The sequence below is a fragment of the Xenopus laevis genome, chromosome 2L, assembly GCF_017654675.1.
Source record: "Xenopus laevis strain J_2021 chromosome 2L, Xenopus_laevis_v10.1, whole genome shotgun sequence".
In the NCBI taxonomy this organism is placed as follows: domain Eukaryota; kingdom Metazoa; phylum Chordata; class Amphibia; order Anura; family Pipidae; genus Xenopus; species Xenopus laevis.
In genome coordinates this window covers 91,455,871-91,483,183 of record NC_054373.1, presented here as the reverse complement: position 1 = coordinate 91,483,183, position 27,313 = coordinate 91,455,871, and the positions used below count along the sequence as shown (strand labels likewise).

At 39.7% G+C, this 27,313-nt stretch overlaps 1 protein-coding gene across 3 annotated transcripts; it reads left to right on the top strand.

Annotated features, from left to right (window-relative positions):
- The first annotated feature begins 7,891 nt into the window (after window positions 1-7,891).
- On the top strand, window positions 7,892-27,100 carry smap2.L (small ArfGAP2 L homeolog). 3 transcript variants are annotated; one of them, XM_018246758.2, is made up of 10 exons: window positions 7,892-8,084; window positions 11,166-11,299; window positions 12,621-12,706; window positions 13,155-13,233; window positions 14,301-14,375; window positions 14,765-14,846; window positions 17,774-17,883; window positions 19,317-19,470; window positions 20,576-20,895; window positions 24,391-27,100. In XM_018246758.2, the coding sequence occupies exons 1-10, from the start codon at window positions 7,982-7,984 to the stop codon at window positions 24,505-24,507; spliced, it is 1,260 nt and encodes a 419-aa protein (XP_018102247.1). In that variant the 5' UTR covers window positions 7,892-7,981; the 3' UTR covers window positions 24,508-27,100. The 3 variants fall into 3 exon arrangements, with proteins under 3 accessions (XP_018102247.1, XP_018102246.1, XP_018102245.1); XM_018246757.2 differs by having other exon boundaries at window positions 7,893-8,084; window positions 14,301-14,384; window positions 20,579-20,895; XM_018246756.2 differs by having other exon boundaries at window positions 7,893-8,084; window positions 14,301-14,384.
- Window positions 27,101-27,313: the final 213 nt, after the last annotated feature.

Below are 27,313 nucleotides of genomic sequence, written 5' to 3'. Positions count from 1 at the left end.
GCTAAGATCAGGGAGAGGAGGAGAGATCATGAATATGTAATGACATGAATAGTAAATGAGAAAGGGGATTGGCTGAGAAAAAGCACCCCCCCCCCGATTATATCCCATCATTACCACAGCCAGTTTCCATGCATCCAATATAGCCAATACTTTTTGTGCAGACTGACACTAAAATATATCTCTTCCAATAAGATGGAGTTTATTCCTAAAATATGATGTCCAGCAAAGGCAGTATAAACTAATATAAAGAGCTCTTAATATCTGTCAGGTTTCATTTTACAGTGAAAAGCCACTAACTACAACTCCCAGCATCACTTCAAAGCCAAATGGTAACAATTATAGTTTAGCATCTGGAAAGCCACAAGATGAAAATTCTGAGGATAAAGATTAATTGCCTTTAATAGCATTTTTTCATATTCATAAAATTCAGCTGTTATTTTACCCTATTTTCTCACCCCTTTATCATAAGAAACATTGCCTTAGCAATGACATTGTTGGCTTTCAGCTGTAAAAGTCAGGAATGTGCCCAGTTAATAGACAGAGTGGAATGAATAGAGTGTTGTGCAGCGCAGACAGCTATCCTTCTCTACAAGGGTTCTCCCCTATTCTGCTCTGAGATTTCCTGAAGCTGAGACTTATAATAAGGGCTTTGTGTGCTCACCTTATACTGGACTAGGAATGAATAACATATATTTAACCCAGTAGATGCTGAATGAAAACTGCTATTCTGGGCAAGCTCATTTTCCTTCACACATTAGACACCTAGAACATAATGCTGAACTCATTGTTTGGTCTGCTGCATTACACTTTCTCATTTTTAATTACTGTGCATTCATGGGAGGAGCAAGTACATTCAGGACCTCAGTATCTGGATTGCTGCTAAAAGCAAATATTGACACTGAGCATTTTGTGCAATCATCACCATTTCAGGACACCCGTGAACCACAGCATTTCTTTCTATTCTATGTTATATTTAAACCATGTATATCTTTATTTATACAGTGACACTTGCATACACATTGAACAAAGAGGAACAAAGGGGAACAAACATCATTATAAATAAAGATACAGTTACAACCATGAAGTACCACAAGAGACAAGAGAGGAAGAGGCTTCTTGGCCTATAGACTACTTTACAATCTAAGTACATATACAACAACTCTGTCTCTCAAACTTTAGGAGATTTGCATAACTTTCACATCCCTAATCACCAAGGCAGTGTTCTTTTTCACCCAGGCTACACCCGGCCTGTCAGACCTTGCCCCTGTTGTTGGCAGGAAACTAATTTCCATAAACTGTAATTGATTAGAAAACTTCTAAGGTGTAAAATGAAGTGACATTTGGAAATGTTTGGCAGTATTGGGTGACTCTTTATTTTTATTTTGCAAAAACACTTACACAAAAAATCATACTGAAACCACTGAAATACAAATAAACGTATAGAAAGTAGATGACTATAACTACTAAGCTTTAAATGTTTTTTCATTAATTTTTTTTGAAGGGCCATGGCACATGTGGAGATTTGTCACCTGCAGTTTAATCTTTGTTGCTGTGGAGGGGACAAATTTCCCAAAAAAGACTTGCCATTGAATAATATTACAATCAATTTTTACTTGTGGTGATCCAAATTAATAACGGGAAAATGCAAAGGGAGCGATTTTCCCACAATTTCCTGCAATTTAATTGCTGCGATAGTAATGTTATTCAATGCAAAGTCTTTTTTTGTCATATTTGTTGGGGGTGACAAAACTCCTTATCACCTTTAGGGGTATATGTATTATTTGGTGTAAAAAAACTGTGGAATAATTCGCCACACATCGATGTTTTAAAAACTGCATAAATATATCATAATTTTTTTGGTGTAAAATAACACACAGCTTGATAAATTTGCCATTTATTTTACACAGCTTTTTACACAGTTTTTCCAGTGAATTTTCGTTTTACACATTATTATAAATATGCCCCTTTGAGTACTGGCACAAGAGGAATTTAGTTGCCAAGATAATTCTTGGCTACTGTAGGCAACTAATCTCTTGTAAATGCTTTTCCACTAGCAATAATATAAATTGCTGGTCGGAAAACATATACAGATCTTTGTTTTCCCAAAATTGCCTCGCAAGGAAACTTCGGAAAAACGAAGCGCTGCATGTTTTCCCACCAGCTATTTACATTATTTTTGCTGGTGATAAAGCATTTGCAGGAAATGAGTTGCCTGTGGTAGAGAACATTTATCACAGGCGACTAATCTCCTCATGTGCCAGTACCCTAGGTGTTTGAACGTAGGCCTGCTGTGCCAGTCTCCAAATCCAGCAGCCTTTTGCAAATTAAATTAGATCCTTGTCAGCACGTGTGCAATAACCTGACTTCAAAAGCATCCTAACTTGACTGTTTGATGTGCTAGATAGCCCCTACCTGCCTTACTTTAATGCATTGAAGAATAAACAGCTGATACCTGTAAATATCTGACTCCTGAAACTGCAGCAGCAATTGATCAGCTCACAAGACAGAAGATTTGTTCAGCAGATGAAGGAGAGACAGTCTCTGCAAACAGCTTTCAAACACAACAAACGTAAACCAAAGTTACTATATGGAAGGTTCAAGGAGGTGAGTAATTACCCTGATAGAATAAGAGGCAACAGAAAAATAATGTTCTTGAAAGCAGAAAAAATACAGAAACAGGTCATAAATCAATCAAAGTTTCATGCCTGACACCTGCATGCCTGACACCTGCAAGCTGGCCAAAGAACTAAAGGAATACATGTCCAAAGCAAAAAGGTAACAGAGCTTGAAGCCTTCATGAGCTATTTTGTTATTGTGACTTTTATTGTGAATTTTATATATATATATATATATATATATATATATATATATATATATATATATATATATATATATATATATATATATATATATATATATATTTATATATATATATATATATATATATACTGAAATCTGAAGCAAAGCATTTGCCTAAAAGTCCCCATAGACGCAAAAATCTTTCGTCGGTGAACGATGGATTTCAGTGCAATCCGACCAATTTGTCAAATTATCGCAAAGTTAGTGGGAATCGAACGATCGTACAGCTTACGATTTTTTGTCCGACATCTGTCAGAAAATTGATCGGCCAGGTTAAAAAATCTTTATCGGTCCCAGTGCAATCTATGTTTGCAGGGCCAAGCAGGCAGCTCCCCTTCAGTTTTGCTGGCAATATCGCCTGAAATGGTCTTTTTAGTTGATGGACAAATCGATCGTTTCGAGATAATCGTGGTCTCACGATAACGAAAAGATCTTTTAAAGATCTTTACATCTATGGCCAACTTTAGTTAGGTTCATAGATTGCACTTTGTACCCCAATTTTAACGACCATTTTCCTCTGTATGTAATTCTATTCTCTAAGGATACAACAAGCCACGGTTTCTGGTCTCAAGAGATTGGAATGTGTGGATGAAATTCTAGTCAAAAAAATTAGCATCGCGAATGGGTTGCCATATTTTCACGAATTCTGATTATTGTAATTTTTGGGTATACTATTTCACTGTGTGAACTTTTTGAAATAATTTACGTTTTCAGATTTAAACAACATTTACAAAATTGCATCATTCATTACAAGTTATCCAGCATTTCAGCTTACATTACAATAATTCCTCCGAATCTGAATCAACCAAAAAGTGCTGGGATATGTCTGAATCCCGAACCCTGGATTCAGGTCTGGACTGGGAGTCAAAATAGGCCCTGCCATTCCAAGTACACAATAACCCAAACAGCCCCCTACCAGCCCAAACAGCCTCCTTCCAGCCCACTATATGGTAACTTTCTATGGAACCATACCTCTGGTATTTGCCAGAACCCACAGATTGCCAGTCTGGGCCTGCCTGGATTTGATAACCTATTTCAGAGTAATCTTACCCAGTTCCTGTTTTTCTTCAGGTTCGTAGAACAGTACAATGGGTTAAGGTTTATGACTGCATCCCTATTCTGTAATGCCAGACCTTTGGGGCTATTTTGGTATATTTTGTGCAATACACACAGACCACACCAAAATCCTGGACAGCACACTCTTCGGATCACATCAAGGAATGGATGGAATGGAGGTCTCTGATGAAGTGCAGTGACACGAAACGCGTCAGACCTCATACTATAGACTATACAGTTTGTTAAAATGTTGAATATTTAATAAAATCAAGTTTTTTACCAATGATTTGATGACCAAGCGATTCCTTGATGTGATCCGAAGAGTGCGCTGTCCAGGATTTTGGTGTGTGCAGTATTTTGTTTTCCCTTAGCGACGGACTCAGGGCGGCTGCACCTGGGTCACAACGAAGTCCGGGTAAGACATTATATCCTTATTTACTTGGGAAGCTGAATCCGGTAATTTCACGAGGGGTCTGGGGCTTTGTGCACCCGGACCAGCAAACCTCAAGGGTGAGCTTAAAACCGGTATTAAGCGTATTATAAAAATAGATTAAACAAATTAATGTACAACAAACAAAGGAACAGTATATCGCAGGACTCGTAGGAAATTATTATTTTTTGAATCCCAATAAGCAACGCTGAGAATTCTTTTTGTGATATAATACACATAGACCACACATTGTTATGTTCAAAACATAGAGTAGCAATTCTGGGGTTGCTACTGTCTAAAGCAGTTACCACTATCTGAATTTTCCTCTTAGGAAAAGGGAGCGATATCAGTTGCAATATCATCATTCTCAGTGGTAACTAGATATTACTGGGCCCTGCAGCAAATTCACTTTAGGGACCCCAACATATACAGAGTTTGTCCTGTTTCACAAATATATTTTGAAATTGCTAATTAATTAGTGCATCAAGGGGCCCCTTATACCCCCCCACAGGTTCTGCTTCCTCTGTAGTTACACCCCTGGAATCCTGGTGATGAACCCTAGGCAAGACTCTAACCCTGTCTAATGGCAAACACTTCTACAGTCTGAGGCTCCAGGAGAATAAGGAAGCACTGCCTGTCCTATATTTTTACCTCCAAATGGGTAATTATGGTGCTAAGAGGCGTGGGACCTTAAAGACCCTATGCGGTATATTGATCAAAGAGTGAAGTTAGAGATCACCACTGTCCAATAGCATGAAATACCGCCTCTCTCCATTCATTTCTATGGGATTTTTAAAGGTGTATTTATGGAAGGGTGAAAGTTGACCATTTGATAAATACGCCTTTATATATCCCATAGAAATGAACAGAGAGAGAGAGAGGTATCTCACGCTATTGGACTGTGGCGATCTCTAACTTCAGTTTTTCATAAATATACCCCTATGTGTCACAGTTTGTGAACAGTTCGGTTTTTGTAAGGCCTGTTCAGGTCTGAACTTTTTGTCTTCGGTTTTCTACCTTATGAAACCGGAACAATAAACTGGCCAATACTGTACATGGAAAGCATTTAAATACGAATATACTTACCTTTCTTATTATAACACATACAAAAAAAAGCAAATCAATCAAAAATAAGAATGTTTTTTTTCCTAAATTAGCATTGCTGTATTTCAGAGCTTTCTGGATAACTGATTTCTATATAAAAGATCTCATACATGTAACTGAAAGATTGGGCTTAATCATCAAGCAGAATATGGATAGGGTTGCCACCTTTTCTGGAAACAAATACCGGCCTTCCTATATATTTATATTTTCTCCCTGTTAATAACATTGGGATCAAACATAATTTTTACTGGGCAGGCCGGTAAAATACCAGCCAGGTGGCAACCCTATATATAGTTAGAGATAGGGATGGTCCTTGTGTGGTTTTGAACTGGGTATCAATACTTTAAAACATTACAAAAACTAGATAGAAATCCAGCCAGTTGCATCTAAGTGATGCAATAACCTTGCCCTCGTGTCATAACTCACCAACATCATTGTACCCACCTCTGATGTCATCATGCCAGTTCCACAAAAATCCGATGAATTCCTTCAGTCCTGTGTGCCATCGTTTTTTTGTTGAGCTGTACCCTATCGTGAGGTGGCCGAGCCTCTACCCTTGCGCACCAGGCGTCTCTTTCGTTCTGCAAGGTGTGTGAGGTCCTACACTGCTTTGAATCATGCCAGTTCCTACATCACTGCCCCACCCCCATGTTATCTGCCCCGCCCCCCGTGTTCGGGTTTAGCCATCAGCAAAGGTGGCAACCCTAATCACACTTTAAAGGGCATATAAGGTCTAAAATAGAATAAGGCTAGAAATGCTGTATTTTGTATACTAAATATAAACATGAATTTACTGCACCACAAGCCTAATCAAACAAATAATTTATGCTTTCAAAGTTGGCCACAGGGGGTCACCATCTTGTAACTTTGTTAAACATCTTTGCAAGACTAAGACTGTGCACATGCTCAGTGTGGTCTGGTCTGCTTAGGGATCGTCATAAACAAAGCTGATTGAGTTCTGCATGGCTGGTAAGTAAGGCGGGGGCTTCCCCTGCTGTTCATAAGTATGAATATTTCATCAGCAGTTAGGGACCATCTGACAATTCCTATCCACAGCAGTAAATGAAGGGAGAATTTCACTGCATACAGTCAGGTTTCTTATAAAAATGGTACACATTTTTTAATTAAAGTATATTGGAGATAGGTTTCTTTTTCATTAAAGAAAGTAATAATAGGATTTTATTTTTTTTGCCTTTACATGCCTGTAGGGACCTATAGGATATCCTATCCCTATAGAGTTAATCCCCTACCTTTCTATCTAAGTTCTCTTATCCTTTGTTATTGGGCACAGGCCCTTGCAACAGTTTAAGTGTAACACCCTCACCTATTGGACAAAGAGTGTAATGACACTCCCCTGCCACACTGCTATATAGTGTTGTGCAGGGAGTGGCCTCTTCCTCTTTGGCTCCTGGAGCTGCTGCTAGGTGATTTCCATTGAGCCTGGGATCACCATAAGCCCCAGTAAATCATTTACCCCAAAGGGACTTGACACCTTTGGTGCTTAAGTCAGGGACCAGGTAACCCTGTGAATGAGGAACAGCTAGCATAGTAAGCTCCTGTAATAGACTCTCTAGGAGAGTGAGACAGAGAGGTGTAGCATAAAGAGCAGTTGTCGCTCCAACAAGGATTGTAGAAGGAAGTAGCTTCCCACAAGGCCTGTTTGCCTTTAGAGCAGGGAACTCAGTTGATAGACATCTAGGTTAGCAAAGGACTACCTGTACCCTACCTGATCGATCCTGATCCCCTCACTGGCAACTTCGGTTAACTGGGAATTGATGTACACCTATCTGCAAATACCTAAAGGAGTCGCTTCTGTCTGACTGTGATCCTTACTATGTCCCAAGTGATTCCATCTGCTGTATCCTGTATATGCTGTGAGTAAACCTGAGGTCATTTGCATTTGTGCATAATAAATCTGTTCACCTGTTTTACCATCTAAGAACCTCCTGGCGTCCATTTATCTATTTTTACACTAATATGCCTGTGAGATGTAGTTCTACAACATTTTAAAGGGGAAGCTTCCATTTAGCGAAGGCTCTGCCCTGGGTGTAAATTCGCAATGTAACCCATGCTCACTTCCTAGCTGGACACCCTTAAATAGCCCAAGAAAGCGTTACATGCCCTTAAGCCCCTTGGAAAAGAGGAAGTAAACACTAGACATACAATGGAGTGAGGATTCTTGAAAAATGATTATTATCAATAGTCGAGAGTGAGGATCCTTTACGTATTCTCCATCAGGGCTAAAGGCGCCTAAGGAGGAGGTGAGTGTGAGCGCTCTGTCATTAGTCACTCTCTCTTGTAACCTAGGCTCTAAGAAATACAATCAATAACACATTTCCTTTCACTCACACACGCGTCATAGCCCATTCATGCCTTGACTTCAGCGGGCGTGGCCTGCTGGAGCGGTTCCATTGGTTAAGCTACAGGGCGGCGTGACGTACATCTAAAGATGGGTAGGAGGCGGAGACCCGGAAACAGGAAGTGAAAGTGGGGATCCGCACCGAAGAGGCCATCTCGCTGTCTCCCGGGAAAATGACCGGGAAGTCTGTTCGTGACGTGGAGCGGTACCAGGCAGTGCTCTCTGAGCTTCTTTTGCGAGAGGAGAACAAGTTTTGCGCTGATTGTCTGGCTAAAGGTAACCGGCTACCCGTTTATAGTAGTGACCTCTAGGGAACCCATCCTTCCTGTCAACTGGCTACATATATATTGTATTTGTATTTCTTCTATGTCTATTATTGCATAAGGCTGGCTGCTATCATAGGAAGGTTGGTGCCAAGAAGAAATCCATGGGAAGATTCATGAGGCTCTACTGTATCTGTATATACTCACTCACAACTCTCTCCTCCTCCTGCTACTACTACTACTACTACTACTGGCTAGTGTGAGGCTCAAACATTCTGACCAATCCCAATTCGGCTTAGTACATTCTAATTAGTGTGTGGCTGAGAACACAAGAGCTTGCAATCCTTGTCTCCATGAATGTGAGCTGATTCCCATTACATGCAAAAGATACACAGCAAATTTTCACTTGGTCTTCATTATTTTTTATAGTTTTTTTTTTTTTATCGCTTTTTTCTTCCGACTCTTTCCAGCTTTCACATGGGGGTCATCTTATAAACAAATGCTCTTTAAGGTTACAAGTGTATTGTTACTTTTTATTACTTCTCTTTCTGTTCACATTCCAGTCTCTTATTTAAATGACTGTATGGTTGCTAGGCTAATTTGGACGCTAGCAACCAGGTTGCTGAGATTGCAAACTGGACAGCTGCTAAATAACAAAACAAAATTTCAATTTTTTTTAAAAAAAAAAACAAATACAAAAATAATTTACATAAACAATTGGAAATTATCTCAGAATATCACTTTCTATCTACATCATACTAAAAGTTAACTAGAAGGTGATCTACCCCTTTAAGTCTTCAGTGCAGCTCATGTTTTCAGCACACATGAAACAATGAATCCCAATGGAAGTTTTTATGTTGCTGATTGATGCAGTCACAGTTGGGATATTTTGGCCAAGGTTAAAAAAGTCTCCAATCCACCCTGTCTGCTTTTTGTTTGTTCTCTGCAGTGGAAAACGCCTCTTGTGTTACTAAGGGAATATCCAGAAGTCATGCACAGTTTCTGTGTTCTTGAGAACATTGTGTTGAATTATCCTTAAAGGGGTTGTTCGCCTTTAAAGTAACATTTACCATGGGTAGACAGTGATATTCTGAGACAATTTGCAATTGGTTTTCATGTTTTATTATTTGTGGTTTTTATGTTATTTAGGTTTTTAGTCAGCAACTCTCAAGTTAAGGTGGCCATAGACACACAGATCCTATCGTACGAATCGAGGATCACAAAAGCTTCCGATTTTCGGATTGTGTGTGGCGTGTGCCGACATCTTTTGTCTGGCGGAGATCGGTCGTTTGGGCGATCGGTCAGGTTTGATTTTGACCCGACCGATCCCGCCGGAGCCCATGGCACATCATAATCGGATCGTTCGGCCATACGGCTCCTGTGTATATTTTACTAATGTGGCAGATCTGAAAGTGCTTCAAACATATATAGGAAGTTTATTGCATTGTGGGGTACTCTTTTAATTGTCTGTGCAAAATGTTTTCAATTGAGTAATCCACTTATGGCCCATAAAGTAGGGGCAAAATTTGACCAATAAATGTTCTTTATATACAACAGTACAGAATAAGTAAGGCTCTATAAAGCAGAGATTCTTCGCTGTCCGTTATTATATGTATTTTCTGCTTCCATTTCTTGATTATGACAATTAGTGAGAAGTTTTTGATGTCAGATCGATGTTGTGCTGAATATATTTTCTGAATATTATACATCTGTTTTAAATTCCCAAAGGAGCTGCTGGCCAGTATAGCTTACCCTTTCACTGACTTAGATTAGAAACAAGGAAGTCATTTAAACTGATCTGTATTTAATTGCGACAGAGGATAGTTTTCTCCTTCTGCTTTGAAATCCATGCGCTATATATTTAGCTGTATCACAGTTTTAGCTGCCATAGAAACAGTTGCTGTTCTTTTGCATATCAAATCTTGTGCTGTTATTGGGAGCATTTCTCCTGTATTTACCAAGACTGTTTCCTTTTGATGTAGGTTATTATGTTGATAAGGGCTTGGGTTCCCCAGCTGCGGGGCTGGCTCTCCTGCGTGTTTACATTAACATAATATACATTCATCCTTGCCTATAGAGGGGTAACCACTGCCTTTATAACTTTTAATACAATGCTGTTTTGATATGCCCTACTCTGGTTTATGTAGTACATTTGTGGCAATAGTTTTGTAAGGGCTATGCAAAAAGAGTCTTGAAGCAAGCTTAAAATGCATGTAATTGTATCCTTTGTGGCACACCATATAAACAGTACAGGTGGAATGCAGATGGTTAAGCATGGAATCAATGGAAACCATAAAGTCATATCCATTTTCAGCACCCTTCGAATATTTAAAGACCGTATGCACAGTGAGGTCGTATGACTGTGTTTTGGTAAATTGCAGCTATTTCTGTGGTTTTGAGATTTTCACTTCCTGTGCTTAACAAAAAGATTCAGTAAAGCAAGTGTTTATGTACATCTGTATGCCAGCTGCATCTTGCTAGGAAACTGCAGGATTAATATTGATGCAAAGTCTAAGGGGATTCATTATCAAAGGTCGAGTGTGAGGTGTTTTCTATCTCGAATAAACTCACAACTCGAATGTTTGCGTTTATATGAGAAAAAACAGAATGTAAAAAAAAACTTGATTAAATACAACAAGGGGGAAAACTTGAATACTTTGATCAAAAAACTTTGAATTGATCGTATTTTTGAGAAAAGGCCACCGTAAAAAACCCGAAAATCACTAAGGCTACTAACATCTTCAAATGGTTCAAGGGTTTTAGCTGGAGAATTTTAGGATTTGGGCTTTTAGCAGGTTCGAGGCATAAAAAATCTTGAAAAATTCAAAATTTTATCTTGAAAATTCAAGTTTTTAGTGAAAAACACAACTCAACTTCTAATAAATAACCCTCTAAACTAAACCTGCAAGAAAGATTAGCAAGCCCTTTGTATGCAATGGTTTTGGTTTGTGCTTATATTACATCTATATAATCAACAGACCATTTTATCTTCTTATGAATGAGATATGGCTTTGCAGAAATACTTTCCAGTGCAATGTATGTGTATGCATCTTAATAGCGGATTCTTCCCCCCCCCCCCCCTTATGCCATGTAGGGCCACGATGGGCCTCCTGGAACATTGGAGTTTTTGTTTGCATCCGCTGTGCTGGGGTCCACAGGAACCTTGGAGTTCACATTTCCAGGGTAAAGTCTGTCAATCTGGACCAGTGGACTCAGGAGCAAATACAGGTAAGACTAAAATCCATTAAAGGAGAACTAAAGTGTAACTAAATAAGTAGGCTAGAAATGGTGTACATTATGTTTTGTGCTTCTGTACCAGCCCAAGGCAACCACAACCCTTTAGCAGGTAAGATCTGTGTCTCCCAAAGATGCCCCAGTAGCTTCCCATCTTCTTTTCTGATGATTCACTGCACATGCTCTGTGATGCTGTCACTTAATGAACTTAGGGACCAATGCACAATATACTGAATATATATTATATAATTGGTGAAATATAAGGGTGATTAGTAATTAATACAGATAATTACTACATGGCAGCACAGAAACCAGTGCAATTAGCATCAGAATTTAAATCAGCCTTGTAGCATCAGCTTATATTACAGGCCAACCTCATTTTCTTCTTGATAATTTGCAACTACCCCTAATTTAGCTTCTCAACAGCTGCTCAGAGCCCACTGAGCATGTGAGTGTCACAGACACTTTCCAAGATGGTGACCCCCTGTGACAAGTATGAAGTCCTGAATCATTGCTGCTATTGACAAGCTGACACTTGAGGCAGGTGCAATAAGTTTAGTATATAAAATATGGCATTTTTAGCCATATTCATTTTTAGGGGTTAGTTCTCCTTTAAGGGGTCTAGCCCAGTTTCTTGTAAAACAGCAAGAACCTATTATTGTAGACATAGGCAAATAGCATGTGTTTACAATTGGATTTGTGTTTTTTTTTCCTGTGTTTAACTTTAAATATGTTTATTATACTGGCTGCTGTCCATTTCCAGCATCTGCTCGCGTTGAAGTGCTTCCAGATATGCTTTATTTTCTTACTTTTTTTAAGTGCCGCATTTTTTTGTCTTGAGCAGAATGCAAAATAAAAGCTGTTCATTTCCCACTCTGCTTTACCAAAAAGCATCATGTTCCTTAATTCTCACACCATTTTTTCCACTGAGGCACAGGAACTGTTACTTACTGTCTTCAAGGTTTTGCAAAGTGATATTTACTACACACACACACCCATCCCCCCCCCCCACCCCCTAGGGCACACACATAAGGAGAATGCTGCTGCACACCAGGATTTATCGTGAAAAAAGTTGGTATTTTATTTGATCGACGTTTCGGTCCTCACCATGGACCTTTATCAAGATAGATAGATAGATAAAATCAAAAAAGAAAACCGCTCCAAACAGGTCTTTGAATGAAATAAACAAAAAGGTTTTATTTGAACAACGTTTCGGCTCAACAGCTGATATGTTCGCTATTTTATTATGTCTGTCATAAGTTATTTGAATATGTTTTAATTGTATTAGTTCTTAACTATAGTTTTATTTTTGTAGTGCATGGAAGAAATGGGTAACGGCAAAGCAAAGAGACTCTATGAAGCATTTCTTCCAGATAACTTCATCCGGCCTCAGACAGATCAGTATCCTTTATGCAGCCTTTAAGCACCTTTTTTCCTTTAATTTACACAGGAACATGTTTCAGATACAGGTATGGAAGCCGTTATCCTGAAACCCATTATCCATAAAGTTGTGAATTACGGAAAGGCTGTCTCCCATAGACTCCATTATAATCAAATAATCCAAATCTTTAAAAATGATTTTCTTTTTCTCTGTGATAATAAAACAGCACCTTGTACTTGATCCCAACTAAGATATAATTAATCCTTATTGAAAGCAGAACCAGTCTATTGGGTTTATTCCATGTTTACGGCATTTTCTAGTAGAGTAGAAGATCCAAATTACGGAAAGATCTGTTTTATGAAAACCCCCAGGTCCCGAGCATTCTGGATAACAGGTCCCATACCTGTATTAGTGCTTTGTATTGCCAGAATTGAGTATTTATTTTCATCCTTCACCTTTTATAATCAGAGCTGTTGAAGTTTTTATTAGAGAGAAATATGAGAAGAAAAAATACATGGATCGCAGCGTGGACCTTAGTGCTTTCAGAGTGAGTATGAGCAGTTATTTTCTGATGTTACATAGAGGTTAATCCTAAGGTATATTGGTACAAAATACATCTATGACAAACATTTTGGGGTCTATTTACCAAAATGTGATTTTCTCATTGTTTCAATAAAAAAAAGCTCAACCAGACTCCCATCCTTGATTTTGCCTTATTTATCATTAAAATAAATAGAATAAATCAGAACAGAAAAGTTATACATGACCTCAACAGGTCTGAGATGGCAAATTTTCGGATTCTGCTTTTTTTGCGGCATTGTGGCATAATGAATCTTGGAAAAATTCAATTTTTTTTTTTTTTTCATGAAAAATTCGTGTTTTTGCCCAAAAAAGCCCAACCAGAAAAACTTGAGGTTTAGTAAATAACCCCTTTAGAGTAAGAAGAGAACATGTGAAGGAAGGGCTTGGGGAACCTGGAGATTTCCCATGTTTCTTGCATACATTGCATACATATAGCTGCCTCATTTAAACAAATGCAAATGGTTTTCTCTAGTCTGCTGATAAAACCGCCCATCCCATCAGCATTAAAATGGCTGCACACAAGCAGCAAATATTTTCTGCCCAAAAAGTACATTGTGATCAAACAACCCATACAAAACCTGGGATTTCTGGAAACCTGGCACTGTGCTTCTAGGTCACATAGCACTCAAAGCTCCAAATTTCAATTCTTTATCACAAGAAAAGTGTTACCTGATTTACCATTCCTTTTGTAAAGCCCGACCCCCCCTGGACTTGGATGGATGAACACACTCCACGAAGCAAGCCATTTGCTACTTTGTTACATTCAACACAAGGATAAGATTAATTCCCTGATGCAGGACAATAGAAAGGAAACTTGTACTTCCTTCTGATGAAACTGGGTTTGAGCTAAATAGGATTAACCGAATGCATGTCTTCAGCCTAGATGTCTGGATAAAAAATGCACTGTGAAACATTGTATACAAGATTTATCATGTGGCTTTACCTTCAAGATAGAAGTTAAGTAGCACTGAAAGGGCCTATGGGATGGGTCATTCTACCCCATTTTTATAAACTTTATTTTACTCCTGACAGAAAGAGAAGGATACGAAGTGGAAAAAGTCAGAATCTGCTCCAGAGATAAAATCCGGACTGGTCATTTTTGAAAAGGTAAAGCTGGTGAGTCATGTTCTCAACGTTTATATGCATAGCTGCATGTGTGCTGGATGTTAGATGATGATTGGGTCCATAACTTGCTGTGACAAGTGGCAGATCTGGGAGGTACTCTACATTTGTAGTAACTGCATATCACTAGATATGCTAACCAATGTGGTCCTATATAACACCATAGTATTCCTGAAGAAATAAAGGGTTCAGTCACAAGATTTTCATCTTTAATCAAAGCCAGTAAGTAACTGGCTGCATCCAACTAAAGCTAAAGCACTTTTTGCTAATATGGGTATCCGGATGGCTGTGATGAAAAAGAGGGGAGGCAATTGTTCACTGCTATGTGCTTGAGTGTTTGCTAAAATGAGAACTAATGTATGCTTTGTTAACAGCCACAGAAGAAGGATGAGACACAACAACTTAAAACATCCCCACCCAAGGCAGTAGAACCTGTAATGGACTTGCTGGGCCTGGGTGAGATGACCTTGATGATACTTTTATTACTTGTTTTTTCTTTTCCATAACCGTGTTAATAACTTCAGGTGTTTCCAAGGTTAGGGCTTGATAAGAAACTGTTTGGTCACAGTGGCAATTTGATATGGAATAAGCAACTACCCCACAGACCTCCAGTGTAGGAGATAACCCTGCATGTTGTTTCCTACCCTTTATATTTAATGCCAGTTGTTTTCTTCATCATGTCCCTACTATGAACAGAGGATCACAGGAGTATTTGTGTTTGACATAACATAAGTATGTAAAACCCAGAAAATCTATACAGGGCTCCAACACACCCAGCTAACGCACTTGATTCAAGTTTGTTAAAATAAACTATATAACGTGACCAACCATCTTATGTACAAGCAGGGCCGGCCTTAGGCCAATTGGACCAATTGGGCCCAATTGGGCCCCGCACCTCTGGGGGGCCCCGCACCACAGGGCAGCACAGATAATATTTCCCTCAGCACATGATGCTGCCTGGCCTGCCCCCAACTTTGAGAGTCCAGCCCATCCCCAAATCCATAGGTCTAGCCTGCCCCCAACTCTCATAGGCCCAGCTTTCCTCCAACCTTGATAGGCCCTGCCTGCCCCCAATCCAACCAAGCCTGCTCCCAAGCTGAATCGGCCCAGCCTGCCCCAAACTAATTGGCCCAGTCCACTCTCCTATTTCCTCCCTCTCTCTCTCTCTTACCCTGTGTGCCCCTATTATGTTACCTTGTCTGCCCCTTTCCTTTCTATTTTGTGCCTGTATGCCCTTATTTTCCTAAATACTTGGTGTGTCAGTAGCCAGCAACACTTTGTCTAGGGGCCCCGCCAACATGGTCCCAATTGGGCCCCACATTTGATAGGACCAGCCCTGTGTACAAGTATAATTAGTTAGTCCCCTGTTTAATACAGCCACAACATGAAGGGTAATTTTTTTCGCTGTTATTACTAAGTATAATAAAACAAATGGCAACCCCAAATGCTAGAGGAAATCAACATGTACACAGAGTGTTCAATTTATATGGTATACACCCATAAACATAAGCAACATTACTTCACCTAAGCAAGATTACTTCTAGAATGCATTCATGAATTTGAGGATAAAGAACACTGTCCACACTTTAATTTGTGTCCTGGTTCAGCATAAAAATTATTTCATGATTTTTATGCTGTAGTTTTTATTTCTAAATTACACTATTTACACTGCAAATAATTCACTCTACCATGTAAAATTCTTAACCCAACAAGTGTATTTTTTTTTAATTGTAATATTGGTATATAGGTAGCCATTTCCAGTCATTTTGCCTGGTCATGTGCTATCTGGAAGAGCCAACACTTTAGGATGGAACTACTTTCTGAAAGGCTGTTTTTCCTCCTACTCAATGTAACTGAAAGAGTTGCATTGGGACATAGGTTTTTACTATTGAGTGCTGTTCTTATATCTACCAGGGAGCCGTTATCTTGTGTTAGGGAGCTGCTATCTGGTTACCTTCCCGTTTTTCTGTTGTTAGGCTGCTGGGGAAGGGAGGGGGTGTGATATAATTCCAACTTGCAGTAAAGAGTGACTGAAGTTTATCAGTGCACTACTGCCATGACTTGGGGATCCTGGGAAAATGACTGTCTAGCCCCATGTCAGATTTCAAAATGAAATATAAAAAAATCTGTTTGCTCTTTTGGATTTCAATGCAGAAGTCTGCCGGAGCAGCACTATTAACTGATGTGTTTTGAAAAAACAAATTTTCCCTTGACCGTTTCCCTTTAAAGCACATGGAATATGAAAATTCACCTGCTTGTTGCGAGTTTCTAAATACCACACTATTAATGGTTGGTGTAGACGGGTAGATTAGTTGTCCAGCAACAAATCTCCTCTACTTCGGGCGATTTGGAAATCGGAAGCGATTTGCATGCCATCCCACTGGCAATTCGTATTCTTGCCAGCGGGAAGGCATTTGGGGAGATTAGTAGCCCTAAGTAGAGGAGATTTGTCGCTGGGCCACTACTCTCCCCGTCTGTCACCACCCTAACAGCCCTGCCATCAATGGGCTCTTTTAGTTGTTTGGGACTGTGTGTAGTACCTGAAGATGGCGGCACTTTTAGAAGTATACAAACCAATAAGTAAGCAGAGAAACCAACCTAATTAGGGCCAAAATATTCAATAGGACACTAGTAGTACAGGAAGGATCATCCAGTTTATGCAGTGCATGCCAATAACTAGTGGAAGAGACACCAAGACATTTTCCTTGTTGTTAACGGTAATTTACAGTCTTCACGTGCATATTTGTCTTCTCCAGCAGGCCTTTACAGGTGTCATTAAAGCAGAACTAAAGAAAACATGTTTTGTGCTTCTGTACCAGTCCAAGGCAACCACATCCCTTACAGATGGGGGTTTTTGCCTTCCTCTGGATCAACTGGCAGTTAAGCAGGTTACAAAAAGTTGAAAGGTTGAACTTGATGGACGTGTGTCTTTTTTCAACCTAACTTACCATGTTACTATTTAGTAGCAAAGATCTGTATCTCCAAATATGCCCCAGTAGCTCCCCATTTTCACTTCTGCTGATTCACTGCACATGCTCTGTGCTGCTGACAGTTACCTGAGCTTAGGGACCCACTCACCGAATATAGAAGTTACAATATAAGGCTCATTAATCATTCAGATTCTCATTACATGGCAGCTAAAAAACCAGTACAGATTGTAATAATCCATCCAAAGCATTCTATAAAATATGGCATTTTTAACCATACGGTATTTAGTTTTAGGGTTTAGTTCCCCTTTGCAAAAATTGTTGCATTAAACAAATATTCCCAAATATATATACTTCTGACAGCATAGCATTTATTTTGAGTCTTTTGTTTACATTTTGTGTTCTATGAAAATGATGTGCCCTGAGCCTTTACACTTCTTTCTAATGTCATCCTAGATGTTCCAATTGACCGTTCTGTTCCTAATGGCAAGCCCAGAACTAGCCTGGAGAAGGAACTGGACCTTTTTGGATCTGTTGTACCAGTGTCTGGCTCCAAATCCTGTCAGGTACACACATAATGTGAATATTGTTTTACCACATAATAAGTTCTTGTGCTTCACTATTTTGCTGTTCTGTTGTGTCTTTTAAAGGGGAAAGATCATCCTATAATTTCTTAATTTGAGTAAATTCCAGTTTACATGTGCGACACACCTTTATTCAAGATCCACACAACAAATGTGGATACGGAATAAGAAAATTGCATAGAGATAATGTAGTGTGTAATGTATGCATCTCAGGCTTACAGATAAGGATACGTTCACTAAACAGGGTTGTAACCTCACACAGTTGTTTTGAAAACCGGACTTACACAGCATGAAAACACTTGTTTTCCATTTTTGCATGTTAAAATACCAGTAACATACTTTTTCTACTTAACGGGAAAAAAAACACCAAGGCAGTTTTGACTTTCAATTTGCAAAGTCTTTATAAAGAAATGACTTCAGATTCTCTGCTTGCGCTCCTCTTCAGAAACGGCGACAGGGCGACGATCCATCGTGCGGCGCTCGATTTCTCCTCCCTGCCTTCTATAGGAGATAGCCAGGGAGGAGAAATCAAGCGTTGCACGATATACTATATATTTTTTGGCTTTCCCATAGTTAGCCTGTCATCAAACTCTTGTTAAATAGGACCACTAGCAATCAGTTTTATTCATATTAGTTTAATTTCTAGACTGGAGAGGTGTTAAACGTGTTAATTCCGTAACCACAGAGAGTGCAAAACAAAGACCAATAGAACATTGTATTCTAATATTATTGTCCACAGCATTAGAATTCATTTTAGGTGAACGTCCTCTTTAGCTATATTCACTTTCTTATCTTCGGGTTATAAGCTCTTTGACCTCAGGAGGACAATGGGAATGGTTTCTGTGTTGTTTACCCTGAAACAGGAACTGACTATGCACTAAACGGGAAATGTGACTCTTGCATAAACTGAAGTAGGTTAGCAGTATTTTGGTAGAAACTAGAACAAAAATGTTGATGGTAGCATTCCTATACTTTGCATGTATAAAAACAACAAAAGGCCAAGAAATGTTAGTGTACTAGTTTGTGAGGCACTCCCCAGCAATAATATACATGGTGGTTGACTTCCCTAGCACAGTTCGGGATGCCGAAAAGACATCCATCTCGATATGGGAGTTTATCAAGTTTTAGTTTTACTTTAGTCTTTGCGTCCAGGCCTGAAAACCTGTGACGAGTCATTGATGATGTGAAGAGAGTAAACCTGTGAGCAAACATGTGAGCTCTCACAAGATATTACAACTTGATACACATTGTACTGAACAAAGTACTTTTTGCCCTCCTTTCTTTAACTTAGAGGGGGTAATTCATGCAGAGAGTACAAGTACTGGGTTTTTTGTGTCCCTCTTGCATGGGATGCCTTAATGCACCAGTATGTCTAATGTTACTGGGTTTTCATGAGTATATTCTATCACCCCCAGCCTGGTTTACCTGGAAGCTCAGGGTCAGTGCCAGAAAACCTCAACCTCTTCCCCGAGCCTGGTGGAAAATCCGAAGATGGAGGGAAAAAACAGTTATCCAAGGATTCCATTCTGTCCTTGTATGGCTCAAAGGCTCCTCAAATGCCCGCACAAGGTACATTAGAGCAGATCTCAACACATTTATGTGTATCTATCTATATATTATATATAGTTAGTATGCATAGATCTAGTCTATATAAATCTTGTATAACTGAATTGAGTGAACGCACTCGATCCACTCTACAATCTTTGGTGCACAGGTATTGAGATCTTTTATCTGGAATGCTTGGAACCTGGAAACCATGTTCCAAATCTGCTAAAAATATCCATTATCCATTAAAACCCCAGGTTGCAATCGTTCTGGCAAGTAGATCACATACTGTATAATTATAATGCTTGAAACGGGCAGCAATGTAGATTCTAGGTTTCTTGTATTCCATTCAAATGAATGGAAACCATGGATCACTAACCACTATCATTTCAAATGTTAAACCTTGCCTTCATGAATCCAGTAGATTTGCAAGGGCACTTGGTACTTATAAGTTCAGCCAGTTGTTATGCCATTCTGTGAGTGAGAATGGCAGCCCATCTGGCTTTGGAACATGCTCCCATGCCTCCTGGGTATAACCCTGGGTTCAATTAACTTGATGTTGGTATCTTTTGTCCAGAAAGTAAATCAAGAATAAGCTAAACTGTGTCAGCTAGCTACCAGTTTCTTATCTAGACATATTGTCCGTTTCTCAGCTGCATATTGGCGAGACATATTGTCAGTTTCTCAGCTGCCCCAGTCATGTGACTTGTGCCAGCACTTTAGGATGGAACTACGTTCTGGCAGGCTGTTATTTCTCTTACTTAATGTAACTGCATCAGTCTCAGTGGGACATGGGTTTTTACTATTGATTGCTGTTCTTAGATCTACCAGGCAGCTGTTATCTTGTGTTAGGGAGCTGATATCTGGTTACCTTCCCATTGTTCTTTTGTTTGGCTGCTGGGGGGGGGGCGGTGTGGAAAGGGAGGGGGTGATATCACTCCAACTTGCAGTACAGCAGTAAAGAGTGACTGAAGTTTATCAGAGCACAAGTCACATGACTGGGGACTTGATTCATTATTAATTGTTAATATAGAAGAATGCATAATGTGAAGAATTGATAGCTAGCATGATGATGAGGTCTGTGCTAATAGCATGTAGTCTGTTAATATGAATAACATCTGTCTTCAAGCAGGAGCTCTCTTCATGGCACCAGCTCAGATGGCATATCCAAATGCCTACCCAGGCTTTCCTGCAGTTCCATCACCAGGAGGCGTTATGGGAGGTATGATGGCATCTCCAGTGGGCATAATGGCCCAACCAGCACATCCTGCTATGGTTGCTCCCATGGCAGTGCCCGCAGGGTACATGGGCGGTGTACAGGGAGCTGTCATGGGTGTCCCAAATGGAATGATGGCTCAGCACACAGGATATGTAACCAACATGGGTGCTATGGGGCAGCCAATGTATGGAATGCAACCAGGCCAGCAGCTACAGTGGAATGTTGCACAGGTGAGATTATATCCAAAACTGTTGGTGACAAAACATTTGTACTTTTTTCGTAGTTCTTGCTTAGTTCACACATTTCTTTTTCTCCCCCCTTATCAATTCCCACACCTCAAACATCAGCACCAAACTAAGTTACATGGGAGAAACATGGCACTTTAATGAAATCACAGTCTCATGTAAGTCGTTCTGCAGATACCTTTTAAAGAAGAAGGAAAGCTACTGAGACAGATTATTGCCAATAGATCAGACAGAATAGTGCAAGCTATAACACTTTATTTTTTCTGCAGAATGCTTTACCATATCGGCTCTAGAAACTCTGTTTAGGATAGCAACTGCCATATTAGCTTGGTGGGACATCACTTCTTGCATGTGTCTCTCTCTGCTTACTCATAGCTCTGAGCTCAGATTACAGTAGGGAGGGGGAGAGAAGCAAACTGAGCATGCTCAAACCTGTGCCCTGGAGGTTTCAGCTGAAAGAAGGAAATCTGATACAGAAGCCCATGTGTACACAATAGAAGGAAAGACACAGGACTCAGAGCAGCATTACTTTGAGGGTTTACTGGTATATTTATAGAGACCTTTCTGATAAAGCTTACTTGGTTTTTAACCTTTGCTTCTCCTTTAAAGGGATATTAACACTAATTGCAAGCTTTTACTATCCCATCCCCATGACCCCATATCCTCAGAATGATATTGTCCATATCTCTTTAAACATGTATTGGAGGGATGCATCTGGTGGGAGGTCTCGTCATTTAAACACTCCACTGTTCTCTTATGGTGCTTTTTAAAAAAAATCAGAGTTGCTCCTACGTTGCCTGAAATGCTGCACAAACTGTTCATTATTCAGTACTTGCAGTCGAACTTCCCTATCACATTCACTGAACACACGGATCAGTTTCATCAGAAGCCATTAAACCTGACTGTTTGAGAGTAAGAGGAAACTGGTGTCCCTGGAGAAAACCCATACAAATGCCCTGCAGATAGTGACTTGTGTGGACTCCTGCTCCAGACCCCAGCAGTTGTTTAAAGGGGAACATTTGTGAAAAGAAATTTAAATATAAGCTTCATCTTATTGAAATAAGAAACCGAGAATCTGAGATGTATTCGAGCTTCGCCTTTCAAATAACTGAAATCATGACTGTATTGTTACGAGAGTCCGTTCATTTGAAAAGATTATTACCTCTAATACATCTTCTAGGGGCAATGGAAGCATTAGACCTAACTGTCAATTAGATGACAAAAATCAATGATACTGAAGAATAACCCAGTTATTTTAAAAATCATATAAAATATTTGATAAATAAAAAAGTTTATTTTCACAAGATAAAGCTCATAATAGATTTTTTTTCCTGATTGTTCCCCCTTTAATCTAAAAACTCTCTACTCACATTTTCTGTGCGTTCCGCCTGTACTTTTAAACTTGAAATCAGACCAGTGCCATTGGGATTAAGAAAGTCTGGTGTCCGTCTCTCATTGCTATTCACTACCATAAAGGGAATGTTGTTTGGTACTGTTGTGCACAGAGGAACAGCAAGTGATGTAATGAAGAGCGACACATACTGAATAGTAGCGACTTTGTATAGGACTAACTCAGGGTAAGGGAAATTACACATTTGTGGCACAAAAGCATTGAAGAATATAATGTTAAGTTCAGTGCTATGAATGTCTGTATGGTCAGTCATGTTATTAGATATGGGGAAGTCCATTATTTTGGCAACCTTGCATCCACGACCAAGGATCACATTGTATTGACATATCATTCAAACATATTAAGAACAAATAGGAAGGCCAAAGGCCAGTCTGCTTAGAATATTTCTTAAAGGAGAAGTAAACCCCTTATTTAAAAAAAACAAAACAAACCCTACCCTATATAGACTCCCTTCCCTCCTCCCCCCAGCCTACCTGCTACCCCGGGCAAATGTCCCTAACTTTTTACTTACCCCTCATTGCGGATTCACGGCATCGGAGTTCACGGCAGCGGTCTTCTTCTTCCGTCTTCATCGGGTCTTCTTCTGTCGCTTCAGCAATTTTCATGACTTTCAACGCATGCGCAGTTGACAAATACCGGAAGACTGCGCGATACGGAACTTATTTTCCAATAAAGACCGAACAGAAGAAGATGGCTGCTGTGAACTCTAATGCCGTGAATCTGCACCGAGGGGTAAGTAAAAAGTTAGGTGCATTTGCCCAGGGTTGCAGCTAGGCTGGGGGCAGGATGGAGGGCGGTCTATCTATGGTAGGGGGGTAATAAGGGATTTACTTCTCCTTTTAAAGGAAAACTATACCCCCCAAACAATGTAGGTCTCTAATAAAAGATACTGAGTAAAACAGCTCATGTGTAAAACCCTGCTTCATGTAAATGAACCATTATCATAATAATATACTTTTTTAGTAGTATGTGCCATTGGGTGATCATAAATAGAAAATTGCCATTTTAAAAAATAAGGGCCGCCCCCTGAGATCGTAAGAGTCACTGTGCACACATACAAACCACATGTAAGGTCACATGAGCCAATTAACAGACAGTGTTCTGCCTTTTGCTTCCTCACTTCTTCCTGTTACAGTTAGTGTTGTAGTATTTCTGGTCAGGTGATCTCTGAGGCAGCACAGATAGAGTCACGAAATGGTGGTTCAAGGCAAGAGATGTAAAAGGGCAATATTTATGTAAATATATATTCCAGTTTGGTAAGATTCTTTAATATGTCATTCAATTTGATATAAACTATCTGTTGCTTAAGTATTCATTTTGGGGGTATAGTTTTCCTTTAAGGGGAACTATTGCGAAAATTTAAATTGAATATAAGCTTCTTCATACTGGAATAAGAAACTTTCTAAATACACTGAAAAAATCAAGTTTATCTTGACTATTCCTCTCTCAGCATCTGTTTCTCCTCATTCTGTCTTCATTCAGGAGTCGAGTGTCTGATGAATGATCCACTATATGTTATAGGGGGGCTCCTTTTGCCTAGAAGATGTATTAGAGCTCACTCTATTAAAATCACCAAACATCATTTCTCTCTACATGCTGAATTTGTGCAAAAGGCTGTTATTTTCTTAATTTGTTTGTACTGGAATCATTTATTTGAATGAGCTTGAATACATCTACTAGGAAAGGAAGCCCCCCTATAAGATATATTGGATCTAACTGTCAATGATTATCTGACACCCAACTGCTGCAAGAAGACAAAATGAAGAGAATCAGATGCTGAGAGAGGGATAGTGAATATAAACTTGATTATTTCAGAAACGATACAGAATATTTAATTGATTGTATTTACAAAGTTTCTTATTTCAGTGTGCTGAAGCTTATAGTAAGTTTTCGCTATCATTCCCCTTTAGACATGCAATATATACTGAAGGGGAAATCTTAATACACATCCAATTGGTGAGTGAGCTTATTTCAGTGTATTGTTATGAGTGAGTGACTTGATGGGTTTCTACACTCTCTGCACGATCAATATAAAGTAATGATGATAACCTGAGGACTTCTCATTTCAGATGTCTCAACAAATGGCAGGAATGACCTTTTTTGGTATGGGAGGAATGGCAGGGTATGGACAGCCTTCATGCAACCAGGGACCCAACCAAAGCCTCAGCACTCCTATGTGGAAATAAGAAAAAAAAAAGGGCCATTTCCCACCGATCTCAACCTGCTCCACGTCTGTCAGGCTGGTCCTTCTCTCACTATGGAGGAACATCTTCATTCCATCCTGGATCTTGTTTAAGCGCTTCACTTCTCTAAGTTATGTCTCCCATTACTCATTCTTGTCTCCCAGAGACCCAAGGCTTACTCCGACTGGCCTGCATTCAGCCTCATGCCTGCTATCAATAACTGCAGCATAGTTTTGGAGCCCTTTAAGAACTTCCAGTGGATAGCAGAATCTTTCCACTCAGTAGAATGGCATCTAAATTTAAATAGAGAAAAAAAACCAGGGCTATTTTATCGGGAAGAGTGGTGTTTCTTTCTACCAGCTCTGAGTAATTACAGTGTTAGAGACTAGTTACAGTTCTGCACCAGCAAAACCTAAACACCGGCAGACATGTTTGTATTGCCCCCACTACGCCCAGGTTACACCTTGTAGTCTCTCTCACTGTCACTTTGTGTACTTGCTGGGATGGCAGGCACAGTTGTCTGTGTGCATATGTTCACTTTAGTATAGAGCATACTAGTTGCCCCAAAACTAAACTCCTGTGTGTGCTCTTATTTTATGGCCACAAACCATTGTTCTGCTTATTAGCATTAGAAAAGCAGTGATAACGTGTTCTCATTTTCTGTCTGCCAAACAGGTCTATCAATACTTGGATATAACAGGGTTTGCACACATAATACATAGCTTGAAGCCCAACCCACTTTGTGGATGTGACCGTTCTATTAAAATAAGGTCGTTTCTAACACTGTTTAGAAAATACAACCCACAGAGATGTCATTTCCCTTATTTGTTATCCACTGGCCAAGCACATCCAAACAGCCTCCTTTAATAAAACGTGCCATTAAACGTCACTTTTGAATATCATAGTAACTAAATGAATAATGCCAGCAGCAGCTTATCCTTGCATTGCAGACAGGGTTGATGTTTCACATCACTGAAGACACTTTGGTTTTGTTTGTGAATTTGCTCATCAGCCTCTTGTTTTAAATAATGTTAAAATGCTCAACGTACCCCGTCAATTTATATTACTTTAATTCTGCTTTTCAATATAGTAGCAGTTAATTGACACTGTTTATATAACGAATTTCAAACAGCCGCCCTCCCTGCTGTCAGACTATTCAAGAAGGAAACCCTGTAGAAAAAAAACCCTGTACCCCCCACCCCACGTAGACGCCCCTCCCCCAGGAAATGCCCCATACTTTATACGTACCCATCGTCGCAGATTCTGGCAGCGGACTTCATGGAATCCATCTTCCGGGTCCAACGTAAGCTGAGTGGGAGCAATCTTCGTAATTTGGCGTATGCGCAGTTGACAAAAACTGGCAAATTGCTCCAACTGCGCATGCGCCAAAATTGACGGAGATTGCTGATCTCCCAGTCCGCTTACCGAGGACCCGGAGGATGAATGCCGTGAAGTCTGCCGGCAGAGTCTGCAACGAGGGGTAAGTATGGGGCATTTCCCCCCGGGGGGGGCAGTTAGCCTGGAGGGAGGGGGTCTACGTGGGAAGGGTGCTATGGGTTTTTTTCTACAGGGTTGAATTCTCCTTTAAGTCACTGAGCAGTGAAGCATCTCCTGCTGCTCTCTGCTCAGGTCTATCACTGGCTGGCTAGCAGAACAGCAGGGGGCGCTGATGTTTCAAATATATTATATTAGTGTAAAAAATGCCGATGTCTGGGGAAGAAATAGTGTAAACTGAAAAATACCCGGAGCACTGAGCAATTTTACATGAATATGTAGCAAGGAGTTTACGTCCCCCTTTAATGGCACAGGACTAGAGTAATGGCAGTTTGTTTATCATACCCATGCAGTCAGTATATTTTCTTGAAAATAGGAAATTTTTTAGAAAGAAAACAACACTGCTGCTTTTTTAAGTAGGACGAAGAAAGCTCCAGGCAGCACGTGCTAAGGATTATTTTTAAACTGCCATTCCTCTAATGACAAATACCACAGTGAAGCATAATGTAAGAGCGGTCCAATCGCAGAACAGGGTTTTCCAGTAAAGGAACGCATACAGTTTTCTTGTTTGTGTGTCGTCCACCTATCAGCTGAACCAAATGCCCTCCAATAAAAGGACTCCGTTTACAGTATGGATCTGGGAAGTTGATCGAAATCTTCTGAATGTGAAATGTTTGCACTTTCTGTAGCTTTAACATTATTGTTTTTTATATTGTTTGCTAACTTTTTTTTATTTTTTGTAAACTGTGCTGCCAGAGGAAGCTGCCAGGCATTGTAGAGCAAAGCACAGCAGCCCTCTCTGGCAATAGGTTACAGAATTTTCCTTTAACGTTTAAGTTATAAACAATTCTAACACAGATAATCTTACCAGTAAATGATATATATTAATATGTATGTATATTTTCTTCTTAGCATCTGTGAACTTTACTCATGTTGAATGTTACAGGATATTTTTATTTTATTCTCCAATGATTAGCGTTGTTGCATTTTAAACTGGTTTGTTCAGTGTTTGGCTGTTTGGAATGGAAGTCGGGAACTAGAATCCAGAGGCAGCTACACATCTGTACATGTACATTCCAAATAAAATATCATTATACATTAACCTGATACCTGCGTGTCCTGATTTCAAGGCTGCTTTCATTGCAGGACTGGCTTTAAATGCCTCCAAGTTTTTTTCTACTTTCAGTGGACCCCCAGCAATTTTCTGAACTAAAATGCATTTCCTTGTTTTGGCTTTAATGTTATCACTATGTAGAAACAGCACAGACTGGACAGGCAGAATTCTTAGCTGTAATACACTGGTATCTTTGGGTCC